This window comes from Nannizzia gypsea, genomic scaffold (assembly GCF_000150975.2).
Source record: "Nannizzia gypsea CBS 118893 supercont1.1 genomic scaffold, whole genome shotgun sequence".
NCBI classification, from domain to species: Eukaryota; Fungi; Ascomycota; class Eurotiomycetes; order Onygenales; family Arthrodermataceae; genus Nannizzia; species Nannizzia gypsea.
The window spans coordinates 5,188,924-5,201,533 of NW_003345201.1; the positions used below are offsets into that span (position 1 = coordinate 5,188,924).

General features: G+C 48.0%; 8 protein-coding genes across 8 annotated transcripts; 5 read left to right on the plus strand and 3 right to left on the minus strand.

The window, feature by feature from the left end:
• The first annotated feature begins 235 nt into the window (after positions 1 to 235).
• MGYG_01912 (hypothetical protein) lies at positions 236 to 1,965 on the plus strand. Its single transcript, XM_003177802.1, has 5 exons — positions 236 to 449; positions 792 to 848; positions 913 to 1,012; positions 1,073 to 1,367; positions 1,430 to 1,965. Exons 1-5 carry the CDS (start codon positions 364 to 366, stop codon positions 1,480 to 1,482), a joined length of 591 nt encoding a protein of 196 aa, XP_003177850.1. The 5' UTR covers positions 236 to 363; the 3' UTR covers positions 1,483 to 1,965.
• A 438-nt stretch (positions 1,966 to 2,403) lies between these two features.
• On the plus strand, positions 2,404 to 2,928 carry MGYG_01913 (hypothetical protein; the record flags this gene model as incomplete). The annotated part of the gene is made up of 2 exons (XM_003177803.1): positions 2,404 to 2,685; positions 2,743 to 2,928. 2 exons carry the CDS (start codon positions 2,404 to 2,406, stop codon positions 2,926 to 2,928), a joined length of 468 nt encoding a protein of 155 aa, XP_003177851.1.
• A 464-nt stretch (positions 2,929 to 3,392) lies between these two features.
• MGYG_01914 (60S ribosomal protein L18) lies at positions 3,393 to 4,264 on the plus strand (the record flags this gene model as incomplete). The annotated part of the gene is made up of 4 exons (XM_003177804.1): positions 3,393 to 3,396; positions 3,517 to 3,621; positions 3,726 to 4,102; positions 4,187 to 4,264. 4 exons carry the CDS (start codon positions 3,393 to 3,395, stop codon positions 4,262 to 4,264), a joined length of 564 nt encoding a protein of 187 aa, XP_003177852.1.
• A 250-nt stretch (positions 4,265 to 4,514) lies between these two features.
• On the minus strand, positions 4,515 to 6,004 carry MGYG_01915 (gamma-glutamyl phosphate reductase; the record flags this gene model as incomplete). The annotated part of the gene is made up of 3 exons (XM_003177805.1): positions 4,515 to 5,419; positions 5,474 to 5,635; positions 5,704 to 6,004. The coding sequence occupies 3 exons, from the start codon at positions 6,002 to 6,004 to the stop codon at positions 4,515 to 4,517; spliced, it is 1,368 nt and encodes a 455-aa protein (XP_003177853.1).
• Positions 6,005 to 6,541: 537 nt separating this feature from the next.
• MGYG_01916 (COP9 signalosome complex subunit 3) lies at positions 6,542 to 8,308 on the plus strand (the record flags this gene model as incomplete). The annotated part of the gene is made up of 5 exons (XM_003177806.1): positions 6,542 to 6,697; positions 6,812 to 7,036; positions 7,100 to 7,555; positions 7,625 to 7,777; positions 7,841 to 8,308. The coding sequence occupies 5 exons, from the start codon at positions 6,542 to 6,544 to the stop codon at positions 8,306 to 8,308; spliced, it is 1,458 nt and encodes a 485-aa protein (XP_003177854.1).
• A 327-nt stretch (positions 8,309 to 8,635) lies between these two features.
• On the minus strand, positions 8,636 to 9,354 carry MGYG_01917 (iron sulfur cluster assembly protein 1; the record flags this gene model as incomplete). The annotated part of the gene is made up of 3 exons (XM_003177807.1): positions 8,636 to 8,802; positions 8,859 to 9,136; positions 9,194 to 9,354. 3 exons carry the CDS (start codon positions 9,352 to 9,354, stop codon positions 8,636 to 8,638), a joined length of 606 nt encoding a protein of 201 aa, XP_003177855.1.
• A 340-nt stretch (positions 9,355 to 9,694) lies between these two features.
• On the plus strand, positions 9,695 to 10,626 carry MGYG_01918 (NADH dehydrogenase iron-sulfur protein 7; the record flags this gene model as incomplete). The annotated part of the gene is made up of 4 exons (XM_003177808.1): positions 9,695 to 9,737; positions 9,817 to 10,006; positions 10,103 to 10,458; positions 10,532 to 10,626. 4 exons carry the CDS (start codon positions 9,695 to 9,697, stop codon positions 10,624 to 10,626), a joined length of 684 nt encoding a protein of 227 aa, XP_003177856.1.
• Positions 10,627 to 10,966: 340 nt separating this feature from the next.
• Positions 10,967 to 12,283, minus strand: MGYG_01919 (uracil-DNA glycosylase; the record flags this gene model as incomplete). The annotated part of the gene is made up of 3 exons (XM_003177809.1): positions 10,967 to 11,371; positions 11,423 to 11,882; positions 11,964 to 12,283. 3 exons carry the CDS (start codon positions 12,281 to 12,283, stop codon positions 10,967 to 10,969), a joined length of 1,185 nt encoding a protein of 394 aa, XP_003177857.1.
• Between the last annotated feature and the right edge of the window lie 327 nt (positions 12,284 to 12,610).

The window sequence follows — 12,610 nt, forward strand, 5'->3', positions numbered from 1 at the left end:
GTCCTTTGCAAAGCAGCGAAATTGTTGTCTTTTTTTTTCTTTCTTATGAACAAATAAAAAAAGAAAAGAAAAAGCCCGTTTTTTGTTAAGCTTACGTCATATCTTACATAATAACGGAACAAGGTAGCTCCGAGGTTGTTCCGGCCGTCCTTCCCTTTTTCCTCCAAGTCCTTTTTTTCCCTTTTTCCTTCCAGCAACAAACAACCAACAACAGCCTTGGAACAACGTCCACCTTTTTGCTGCCTGCAGGACATACGACAGCTCTTGACACAGCGCAGTCGTCTTGCTATACGCGTATACAGCGCATATAAACTTCTTCTCTATAGTAGGGCTTCCCCCTGTTGTTCTTCTCGACCCTTCAGCATGTCTCGTGGCGGCGGCACGACGCTTTACGTTACCGGTTTTGGCCACGGCACTCGAGCCCGAGAACTCGCCTACGAATTCGAACGGTATGTCCTCATCGTCGAGCTCCCCCTGATCGATACCTCTCGACCGATCCTTCTCTCTACGTCTTGAGTCCGAACCGTCAAAAAAGCGATATTCTTTTCTTCCTCTGTCCCTGTCTCGTCAACGGTCCTACGCCCCCCGAACGCCCTTGGCATCAAGTTCTGTTCACGATGAGCTCCCTCGTCCATCAAGATAGCTTCTACCATATACCCCCCTGGCTGGTTCTTGTTGTGAGGCTCATACGGAATTATACGCATATATATATCTCTTATCCTTACTCTTCCTATCAAGAACAAAAAAAGCGGCGGTGGATACGTATTTTGTTGCTAACATTTCTACTAAAGATATGGGCGCCTCGTGAGATGCGATATCCCAGCTCCCAGGACAGCTTCAAGCCGACTGTAAGATACTCATAGGTCCAGATTAGGTTGATAAGCAACGACGACGAACTGATGACATTTTCAGCTTTGCCTTCGTGGAATATGAGAGCCGTCGCGATGCTGACGACGCTTACCATGAAATGCACAACAAGCGCATCGGCCGTGATGACGTTTTGAAGATTGAGGTAAGCTTGGGCCTATGATCCGTATTTGTTCTTATGATATCGTGCTCATATGTTTATCAGTGGGCTCGCACTCCGCCATCCGCATCATGGCGCTTCGATTCCGGGCGTGACCGTCGTCGGGAGCGCACTCCACCACGCCGCAGCCACCGCTCTCCATCCCCACGACGAGGCCGCGACTACTCGCCACGGAAGGACGACCGCCGTGACCGTGACTTTGATCGTCGTGATAGAGACCGTTCTCGCAGCCCTGACGACCGTGAGCGTGAGCGTGACCGGGATAGAGATAACCGGGATGACCGTGAACGCCGCGAAAGTGAGCGTGAGAACGGTACCACTAATGGAGATGAAAGGAAAGGTAATGAAACTACAATCTCGTTTTTTGCTGATTGTCAATCTATGAATACTGACTCGATATAGTTCCCATGGATTCTCCTCCCCCAGCACATGACGAGTTGGACACTGCTGAGTAGGTCAATCGCCAAGTTGCGAAGCTCCCCCCTTTTCCGTCTTAATGTCGGAAAGCCGTATCTTTCGCCCTTCAGAAATCGCCGATTTATGTTAGTCCGCACGGGAGTGAGGAACTAGTTGCTATACTGGGTAGTATCCCTCTACTCCGACAGTTAACCCTCCTCACAGGTCATGACTTCCCTCCCGTTCTATTACCTCGGTTCTTTATCCTTAATCTCCTTTTCTTCGTTCGTGCTTGCATGTTCTTCTTTCTATTCGTTATTTTTAGTGGGCAACTGGGTCTTCTTGCGATGTATAAACACCTTTTATCAGCGTTAGGTAAAATCTATCTTAGAGCTCTATGGCGTCCTTTCTTTTAACCATAACCTTGAGAGACAGGTTTTAACAGGTTGGTGGTGTATCCTTGCTCAAGCCATGCTGGCAGACTCGTGCTAGCTCCACTAAACATCTAATTCGCGACTATCAATACAAGTTTCATTTGTTGATGAGCCATTCATGCAGCTGTAAGTTAATTCCGATAAAGAATTGATGCATTATCCTTGGCCGGTATATATGGAGTAATCTATTAGTAATTGTTCGATTGAGTATGCAGTCGTGTACGAACCTCACTGTTGATGTCACTTTGTAGTTTAGTCGTAGTTTGTGGCTCAGCACAACATGCTAGATGCTAATAACTGACGGGCCCTAGCATCGCTCACCATACTAAACGTCACATCCTCTCCTACTTGACAGACAACGTCATCTATTCAGCTACATATTCGGTCTAACTCCCGTATATCAAATCATCTCAGCCAGAATGGGGTCCCCGTCGATTGCTTGCATTGGCATTATCGGGAAACAGGTTCGGACTTCCACCCAGTATACCACATGTTCATAAATATACAAGCTGACATCGAGAACCGCAAAAGAATAATCTACTGCACATGTCCCTCTTTGAGCCGCATGCAGACGATCAACTTGAATTCTCATTCATCTTGAATTCGAGCCTAGATATATTTGACATGCGGCAACAGCATACCTCCGTGGATCAAGACCTTGGCCTGCTCCACGCTTTGGATGAAAGACTCTCCGTCTACGGATGGTTGACCAACACAGGGGTCAAGTTTGCGATTGTCGTGGACCTTGAAGGGAGAACCTCAGCACCTTCCGCAGAGCATGAGCGGTCTTTGCCTGTTGTCGGGCTGCGGGATTCTGATCTGAAGCCAGTACGCATATGCTGATAACCGCTTTTATGTACAGGTCATGCTTACATTGTGAACCAGGCATTCCGAGCTTTACAAACTGCATATGTAAAACTACTGCAGAATCCTTTTTACAACCCGGATGATAATATGCTCGGGAAGGAAAACCAGACACAGCCAAAGCCCAAGGGGATCGCCAGCCGTCAGTTCGTTGAAGAGGTCAACCGGATTGGCAAGACATGGGCCCCAGGCATGACAGGTCATTAATACAGCTTCTCTTGATAGTTATTCCTACGACAGGCGAAGTTCTCGCCTCGCTTCATTTGGCTGCATAGTTCTTCGAGGCTGTGGTTTATTATAATGTGTATAGGAGTGAGGAGTTTGGCTACATTTGGTTCAAAATCGGCTTCGAGGCGTTTGAGATAGAGACAACACGAACACCAAAACACCACAGTTATATTCTTTCACCCACTCTTCCTCGCCTTATCTTCTATCATATTATTTACCGTCGACGGTGCTCCTCGACAAGCGTTAGGATCGTTACAAAAACCGCGTCCCTAGATAAGATTTTATATCACGTGATGTATTCCCCTTTAGGCCTAGCGTAGGGCTTCTTCCCACACACTCCACTCACCAAAATTCATCGCCAAAAATTCTTGAAACTCGAGCAGTTGTTCAACCACGCCGCTGCGAAAAGAAGTCCACCAGCAAGACCATTTCGCACCGCAGCCATGGGTAAGTAGCTGTGTCTTTCGATGTCTTGAGCAGCTTTTAGACTGCCATCTCGTGTTCATAGCGCTCGAAAAGCTTGGAAGCGAGTTGTTTCAATCCGTTGCTAATAAACAATATTTGCAGGTATCGATTTGGACCGTCACCACGTCCGCAACACCCACCGCAAGGCTCCAAAGAGCGACAATGTCTACCTTCAGCTCCTCGTGAAGCTTTACCGCTTCCTGGCCCGTACGTTCTGAAGAAACCCCTCCGAAAAGATCGCGAATGTGAAAAAATGTTTAGAGTGTGAAGGAAGAGTGAAATTAACCAGGGGTATTTTGTGTGAATTATAGGCCGTACGGACGCCAACTTCAACAAGGTCATCCTCCGCCGTCTTTTCATGTCCCGCATCAACCGCCCACCAGTTTCTCTCTCGCGCATTGTATCCAGCATTAAGGGATCAGAGAAAGCCAACGCTGGAAAGACCATTGTTGTCGTCGGCACTATCACCGATGACAACCGCCTGCTCGAGGTCCCAAAGATGTCCATTGCCGCTTTGCGCCTCACCTCTTCCGCCAGAGCCAGAATTGAGAAGGCCGGTGGTGAGATTTTGACCTTGGACCAGCTTGCTCTCCGAGCCCCAACTGGTGCCAACACCATCTTGTTGCGCGGACCAAAGAACTCTCGCGAGGCCGTCAAGCACTTCGGATTCGGCCCACACAGCGGAAAGGTTAGTTTTCGATTATCGATATATATATATATATGCCCACGTTGGGGATGGTTCTATGGGACTAACGCGTTGCTACTTTTATAGAAACCACTTGTTGCCAGCAAGGGACGCAAATTCGAGCGGGCTCGTGGACGAAGAAGATCGCGTGGTTTCAAGGTTTAAAGTGGCTGTTGATGGGATACTGTTTCAAAAGTCAGCTTATAAAAATAGTGTAGCTGTACTTGTGATTGAAATGAAATGAATTTCCTACCCCTTTTCACCCATACACGACTGCTACAGGGATTCCCTAATGTGAAATAATTCTCCTACCAAAATGGCATGACCTTTCGATCTAGCGGCACGCAAGAAAATTGTGACTGTTTCTTTTTCTCAGTTCAATCTGGTATCTATATAAAATGCGGCCGTTTTCATATCAAATGTCCATCTTTTCATGTTTCCAGGTTCTACCGCCCTCGCCCTGGAAATAGTCACCAGCAATATGGCCTTCACCCCGGATCAAGTACTTATATATTGTTAAACCTTCCAATCCGACTGGGCCTCGCGAGTGAATCTTGTTGGTGCTTATTCCAACCTCTGTGCCAAACCCGTACCTCATTCCATCTGCCATTCTGGAGCTGGCATTCCAATAAACTCCGGCACTATCAACCGCGCTCAAGAAGCGTTCAGCAAGCTCTCTCGTAGATGTTAATATCACATCTGTGTGCTTTGACGAGTGACCCCCAATGTGTGCGATTGCTGCATCCACATATGACTGGTCGGTTGTCCCCTCAACAGTCTTCACAGCTATGATTGCTTCGAGGAACTCGGTGTTGTAGTCCTCCTCGGTTGCATCTTTAAGCAATGCAAGTTGGGCTGAATCCAGTTTATCTTGGAGTGCCGCTTTGGACTTAGGATCACACTTCATAGTGACTCCTTTAGCAGTTAAAGCCGCAGCTACCTTGGGAAAAATGGTTGATAATGCTCTTTCATCCACCAGGAGTGTCTCCGCGGCATTGCATGCAGCAGGGTAGTGCAGCTTTGAATCAACTATGACCCGTTCAGCCATGTTGGCGTCGGCATCCGAGTGGAGGTAGATGGCACATCTTCCGTCCGCATGGCCAAGGACAGGGATCTTTGTATTGGTTTTCACAAACTTCACCAAGTCGTTTGAGCCCCGGGGAATCACCAGGTCAATATGGTCATCCAATGCCAAAAGTGGGAGAATTGCGTCTCGTGTTTTGACCAACTGGACAGCTGCCTTTGGCACTTCGGTGGTAGCGGCAGCTTCCGCTATTACCCTAGATATTTCTATGAATGATTCGGTTGACTCCTTTCCACCTGGCGCATAGTTAACATCTGTATTTCTTGCTATATTCCCTAGGACAAACCTACCCTTTAAGATGGCAGCGTTTCCAGATTTAATGGAGAGAGCTGCAATGTTGGCAATGACTTCTGGACGAGCCTCAAAGATTATCAGCAAAACACCGATTGGACAGCTAACCCGTTCAAGGATCAGGCCATCATCTAGCTTTGTACGTAACGAGATATTGCCGACTAAAAAATGACAGGAGAATTAGCATGCGACGAACAATTGCAGGGGATAAGATATTTTTACTACATACTCGGATCATCTAAGTTCTTAACATCGAGAATGCCCTTGAGCATATCGTCATACTTCCCTGGGCGAGCCAAGTCAAGTCTCTTCAGGATACTCGAGCTGAGATCTCCTTTCTCAACTGCCTTAGTAGCGGCTTCGACATCTCTGGCATTGGCCTGGAGAATGACATCTTTGTTCTTCTTGAGTGCATCGTGTATGGCCACAAGGGCCTTGTTCCTAGCGTCAGACGAGAGGATAGCCAGCTGTCTAGCACCTGCAGAAGCGAGCTTTGCTATCTCAGCTGGAGAAGAATCAGTCAACGACATGATTCCGGAAGGAAAATTGACAGCAGCAGCAAGTGCTAATATATATGTGCCTGGTCTGATATAGAGTACTCTGATCTATATCGATGATATTATTATTACGACTGGTTCCAAGGTTGGCCTGTAATGGTGGGGGTGGAAGTTGTGCCGCGCTAGTAACTTATTACGTCTTGGGGCTGGTATCAACGAGTAATATTACATACCGAAAGTACTTACATAAGCAGCTCTTTCAACATGGATCTACTTCATTCCTTCTAAACGCTCCAAAGTCGACAAGCTTACATGCTGGACCTTCGCTTGCTTGGTACTTCTCTCCTCGCCTTTCGACGACGTTCACGACTGGAGTTGGGTCTCTTTTTTTGCGGTTAGGGTACGGGTTTTGCAGCGGGCTCTTCTTTGCTACCGCCACGTTCAGCTTATACCACTATTGTCGTGTTCAATTCAAGGAAGCCTGATATCGTTGTCTGTGTAGGGAGTTCCTACCAAGTACTCCCTTTGTTCGAATCTCACTTTTCCATTGACCTACACTGCCCCCGGAATATGGCTACTCAGCTGCTGCTGTCATTCCCTCCCTTGGCGGAGATATCGGATGTGGAGTATGACAAGACAATACGTGCATTCTGTGTCAATGTAAAAAAGCTATCGGTAAATGCTTTAGTCGGTTCAAGCACAAATGGGCAGGGAAATAATCTTGAGGTGAGCATAATACTCTATTTCTGGGCCATTCTGTGTTTTCCGTATATTATTCTCATCAATGTCATTGTTATGACTTCTGTTAAACATTAGTGCCTAATATATTTGCTTATCTAGATACTGGACCCAGCCTTACATTCTGTAGCATATTTGAATGTGCTTCTTGCTTATTATCAGGTTGCTCAAAAGTCTGATAAATCATCCTTTCAGCCAGGCGGGGAAGGTTGGAAGAAAGCATTATTATTCTTTGAGACGTTTGACCCGATCCAAGTCCGCTACGCGGGGCGTGAGTTCACAAGGCTAGTTGAAATCATTGCATCGATTGCAAACTCTCCATATCAGGTATGTGCTTATAGAGAAGCAATAACTGCACTGTTGGTAGAGCTTTAACTGACATACTTGTAGTCACTGCTGGCTGTTCAACCTCTTAAGAATGCTCTGCTTCGGCTAGATCCATCATGCTCTACTTTGACAATAACGCACACTTTATTTGTGCGTACATGCCTCAAAGCTAATGCTTGTCGCGCTGCGCTATCAGTACTGGAGAAACCTATTTTTCATATCCCTGCATCAGTGGATAAAACCTACCATAAACGGGCCCAAATTCTCCCATGTGTCAAGGACCAATCCAGCTCTACATTCATTACAGATACCTCTGGGCTAGCGGGGAAGATCACTCACCAAACGTATCTTGAATATTACCTATATGGTGCCATGATCTACATGATTCGAAAGGAGTGGGATAACGCACTGAGATTCTTGCACATTGTTATGGCTGCTCCAGTCACCAATGCCGTGAGTAAGATCATGGTTGAAGCGTACAAGAAGTGGGTTCTAGTACGTCTGCTAGCCAAAGGACAGGTAGGTTAACTATTCCTTTTCATTCTTAGTACCGATATTGGATTGTCTAGATTAATAATCCCTTAACAGGTCTCAGATCTGCCCCGAGGGATACCTCCGTTTGCAGTGAAGATATATAAATCTTTATCTCGACCTTATGAGGCGCTTGCAGAAATCTTCCGAGACGGTACTCTGCAACGATTGGAGGCAGAAATGATGGTAGGGATTGATGTCTGGGATAAGGTAAGTCAAAAGCCTTTTCTAGTAACTTTATTTTGAGAGGGATATACATGTTGACTATGGCAGGATGGCAACGCATGCCTTGTATACCAGCTTCCTGCCGCAAATCGGCGGTTCTCTATATTGAAACTAGAAAAAGTGTTTTCAGCGATATCGATACCTGAAATTGCAAACAGAGTCTCCTACGAATGCGGCTCCACCCAAGAGTTAGAGGAGTATATCGCTTCAATGATAGCGGATGGCCAGTTAAACGCACGACTTGTCCAAGCTTCCGAACCCTCTGGGCCTACTGTGCTTCGTTTTGGCAAGGACGATGTGAGCATGGATATGTCTACGGAATCCCAGCTGTGGGTAGATCTCGTAAAGGAGAAGAACCGTATCAATGCCATGATAGACAATATTGCGAGAGTCGATGTGAGACTGGAACTGGGAGAAGACTACATTGATGGGTTGGCGAAAGCTCAACGGAGGGCTGGCGCGAAGAATAGAAACGCCACTGCCTTCGACGAAGATCTCATGGCCACTTCCCGCTAAAAGGGCTTACCAGGTTTACAAGTTCATGATATATAGAATTTGAAGTAGGAGAAAGAGGGACGATGGTTGAGCTGAGAACGTGAATGATTGGTTCCCTCAGGGATGATACATTTGGTAGCGCAAGTTTCAAAAGAAATATACAATTTGCGCTTCTTTGGCGCTAAGAAGATATTCCCAGTTTATGGCCGGGAAGAAAAGAATGGCTCATGGGGATATTTTTCTTGAACACAAAAAAACAAGAAAGAAGAGGCCAGTACATGATGCCTGATGATAGGCAGCAAGTAAATATTCGGATAAGGTATTATTTAAGAAAAGAACGAAGACGACTTAATTTGCGGCGGGAGGCGTAGCCGTTGCGGGCTGAGCGGCGGGTTGAGCGGCCACTTCAGCGATGGAGGCTCCGGTGCCAGAGAGGTCGGTGGCCGTTGGGTTCTTGGAGTAGTAGTTGTTGATAGCCGACTTGATAGCATCCTCCGCGAGCATAGAGCAGTGTACTATTCGTTATCAGTATTTGATAAATTTTTATACATATCCAACGACAGATACTCACGCTTAACTGGTGGAAGACAGAGTTCCTTTGCGATCTCGGTATTTCTGATTTTAGCGGCTTCCTCCAGCGTCATGCCCCGTACAAGCTCGGTGAGATAACTTGAGCTGGCGATGGCACTTCCACAGCCAAAAGTCTTGAACTTGACGTCGCTGATGGTGTTGTTGCTCTTGTCGACTCTGATCTGTAGTTTCATCACATCGCCGCAGGCCGGGGCTCCGACCAAGCCGGTTCCAACGTCCATGTCCGTCTTTGACATTGAACCGACGTTCCGTGGGTTGCTATAATGATCTAGCAGTGCATGGGGTCAGTCAAACGAACGGCTAGGATGGCGATACCAGTAACGAAGGGGAGACATATCTTTCTCATGGTAACCTCTGGTGGATCGGAGGGTGAGCGCAGGCACCGGAGAGAGTGGCGTCAAAGCCGGTCGCGATATGGCGGGAGATGCGATGCATCTGGTCGCTCTGGGAGCAAGAGAAACAGCTCGTCTGAACATTGTAAGGAGCGTATGTGTGATATTCTCTGCGTCCGACTCTTGTTGTTGTACAAAGGAAGAGCGAGAGGGCGACGAAGAGAGGAAAAAAGAGTTGAAACTTATCTGATGGACCAAAAGTCGGAGAAAGCAAGAAAGATCAGATAAAGTCGCCTCCGATGCTCCGCGCAGTCACATGATATCACGTGAGAGCACCAGCCATCCTATCACAGCCGCGATATAAGATATTAGCTAAAAACAGCGACGACGACATCAGAAAACGAGGACGAGAGCGACAGCGAGCTGAAGGACGAGACGACCGAGCATCCGTCTGTCAACTCTTCTCCATACAACGATAGAGGCCATGAATCCCTCTCGGGGAGGCAACTTTGCCGTCAGGCTGCTGGGTGGGTTTTCCTTTTTTTCCCGCTTCAATTTGTTGATTGATGCGACCTTTGCTGAACAGAGATGGTATATAATACACAGGCCAACATCGCCCAATCCTTTCTACCACTCTCCCGACCCTTTCCAGCGCCCGATTCCAGTCGACACAGGCAGCGACTGAGCAGTCGAGCGCCCTCCAGTCTACAGCCGGTTCTGTCCCTGCGCGGAAACCAAGGAGAGAGGTCCCTCTGCCCAGCCAGGAGAAACCCCAGGGTGTCCTTGACTATGCATTGTTCGTTAACTCCTCTATATTTCTGCTTGTTGCATCTCAGGGGGAATGCTAAATGTGAGGGGGTGCAATTGCTAATGGGGAAATTGAAATTGGTAGGACCACACTTGACCAAGTAGCCAACTGGGCTCGCCAGGGCTCTTTGTGGCCGATGACCTTCGGACTGGCATGCTGTGCCGTAGAGATGATGCACCTGTCTACACCCCGATACGACCAGGACAGATTGGGAATTATTTTCCGAGCCTCGCCGCGTCAGTCTGATGTGATGATTGTTGCCGGCACGTTGACGAACAAGATGGCACCGGCCTTGAGACAGGTGTACGATCAGATGCCGGAGCCTCGATGGGTGATTAGTATGGGCAGTTGTGCCAATGGCGGTGGATACTACCACTACAGTTACTCTGTTACCCGTGGATGTGACAGAATTGTACCTGTTGACATCTACGTTCCTGGCTGTGCGTTTCAACTCCGACTTGAACCAAGCTTTTACTTTTGTTATAGTCATTGACTAATAGCGGTGATATATAGGCCCCCCGACTTCCGAAGCACTAATGTACGGTATCTTCCAGCTGCAGAGGAAGATGCGAAACACAAAGATCACCCGTATGTGGTACCGACGATGAGCTGGTTGTGCTGGTTGTGTTCCGGGAAGAAATGAAAAATGGAAGATATCCTGTAAAGTACTTTCTTTGTACAGCAACTTGGTGAATGTGGATGAATTGAGGTCACCTCGTTCTTGTCCCTGCGCTCTTTTGCCTTTTTTGTTCTGTTGTTCCCTTTTTTTACCTCTATAGATTGATCCAGGCCTTGTAATGCAAGTTGAATTCTATGGACTCTCGACAATAATACAAGAAATTTGATCATAAGATCGGTCAATTATATCAAAGAAGATGTGAAACGCTTGCTAAGAGAGTAAGGATACTAGAACGCCGAACTTGGGACTGGAGAACAGGAAAAAGGAAACTACTTGGTCTCATCCTCGATGAGGTCCTGTCCATAGTCGCTGTCCTCGTCATCTACCTTGGTGGTAGATGTAGATGTAGTTGTAGTAGCTGTCTCTGTAGCCGTCTCTGTAGCTGTCTCTGTAACTGTATCTGTGGTTGTAGCTGTGGTTGTAGCTGTGGTTGTAGCTACATCCGTAATGGTGTCAGTGACACTAACTGTCTTCGACACAGTGTCTGACTTTTCTTCAACTGCCTTTGATACTGTGTTTGTCTTCTCGTCCTCCGTGGCTGTCTCTGTAGTGGTAATGGTATCAGTGACAGCAGTGAAGAGTGGCGTCGAGGTGAGACTCCAGTCAATGATACCGTCGTCCCCGTATCTAGTCTGCAGCCAGTCATTGGCCTTTCTGAAATGCCCACAGGTCAACTAGAAGAGTCAGCCGAGCCGTAGAAGCAAGCACGCCCATGGTATACATACGAATCCCTTGTGAGCACTGAGGGGACTTGGATGGACCGACTGCAGGACGCAGTGTCTCTCCTTGTTTACTGCAGACACCCTCTTGGCCGCCGGGCTGCCCCAGGCCAAGAACACAACACCCTTTGTGCGTACACGGGCTACAAGGTCAATGGCCCGCTGGGTGAAACGCTCCCATCCGCGCTGCGAGTGGGAGTTTGCGTTGTGAGCCCTGACGGTGAGACAGGTGTTGAGCAAGAGCACTCCCTGCTGGGCCCAGGGCGTGAGCAGCCCCCCACGGTTGGCAGGTGCCTCGAAGGCCGGGTAGTCATTCTTCAGTGCAATATAGATGTTCTTGAGCGAAGGGGGAGCTGGCGTAGGCGGGCGTACGGAAAAGCAGAGGCCGTGAGCCTGGCCGTGGTTGTGGTACGGGTCCTGGCCAACGATGACAGCCTTGACCGTGTGTAGCGGCGTGTACCTCGACCTGTTGTCCAATCCATGCAGAGTCAGCAGTGAGCACCTGTACGCCCGCATGGAGCAAGTTATTTAACGGGCAGGGACTGACCATGAGTAGATGTCCTGCTCCGGGGGGAAGATGTTGGCTCCGGACTTCTTCTCGTCACGCAGGAACCGCTTCAGGGCCAGGAACTCGCGGGAGAGCAGCTCGTCCGTGAGATGGGCAAGCCAGCTCTCGTCCAGCGTGTCTATCTCGAGCTTCAGCAGCTCCCGCTGCTCGGCTGTCAGGCTGCTCGCCCATTTGGCCTTGTCGAAGGCTGCGGCCTTGGACGCTGAAGCTGAAGCTGTACCTGACGACGAGAAGAACGCCGTGATGGTCGACTTGGGCTTCTTTGCCTCCTTCGACGTGATGCTCGCTGCCCTCTTCATTTCTCTTCTCTTCTTTTCCTTCTATTCTTCTTCTCTTTATCTCTTCTCCTTGTATCTTGTCTTCTTGTCTTCTTTCTATCTCGTCTTCGTCTCAAGCTTCAACTTTCAGCTTCTGCCTGCAAGCTGACTAAGCAACCTAAAAACGAACCAAAAAACCTTCGACTTTTTTGTTTTTTGTTTTTTTTTTTTGCTTCTATCAAAAACTTCGACTTTCAACGGCTTCGGCTTTTTTTTTCTTCTTCTGCTTCTTCGTTGCTTTTGCTGCTTCAGGAGCTTTCTTCTTCTATCTTCCTCTCTTGCGGACGAGGGGCCTCTGCTCATCTTCCC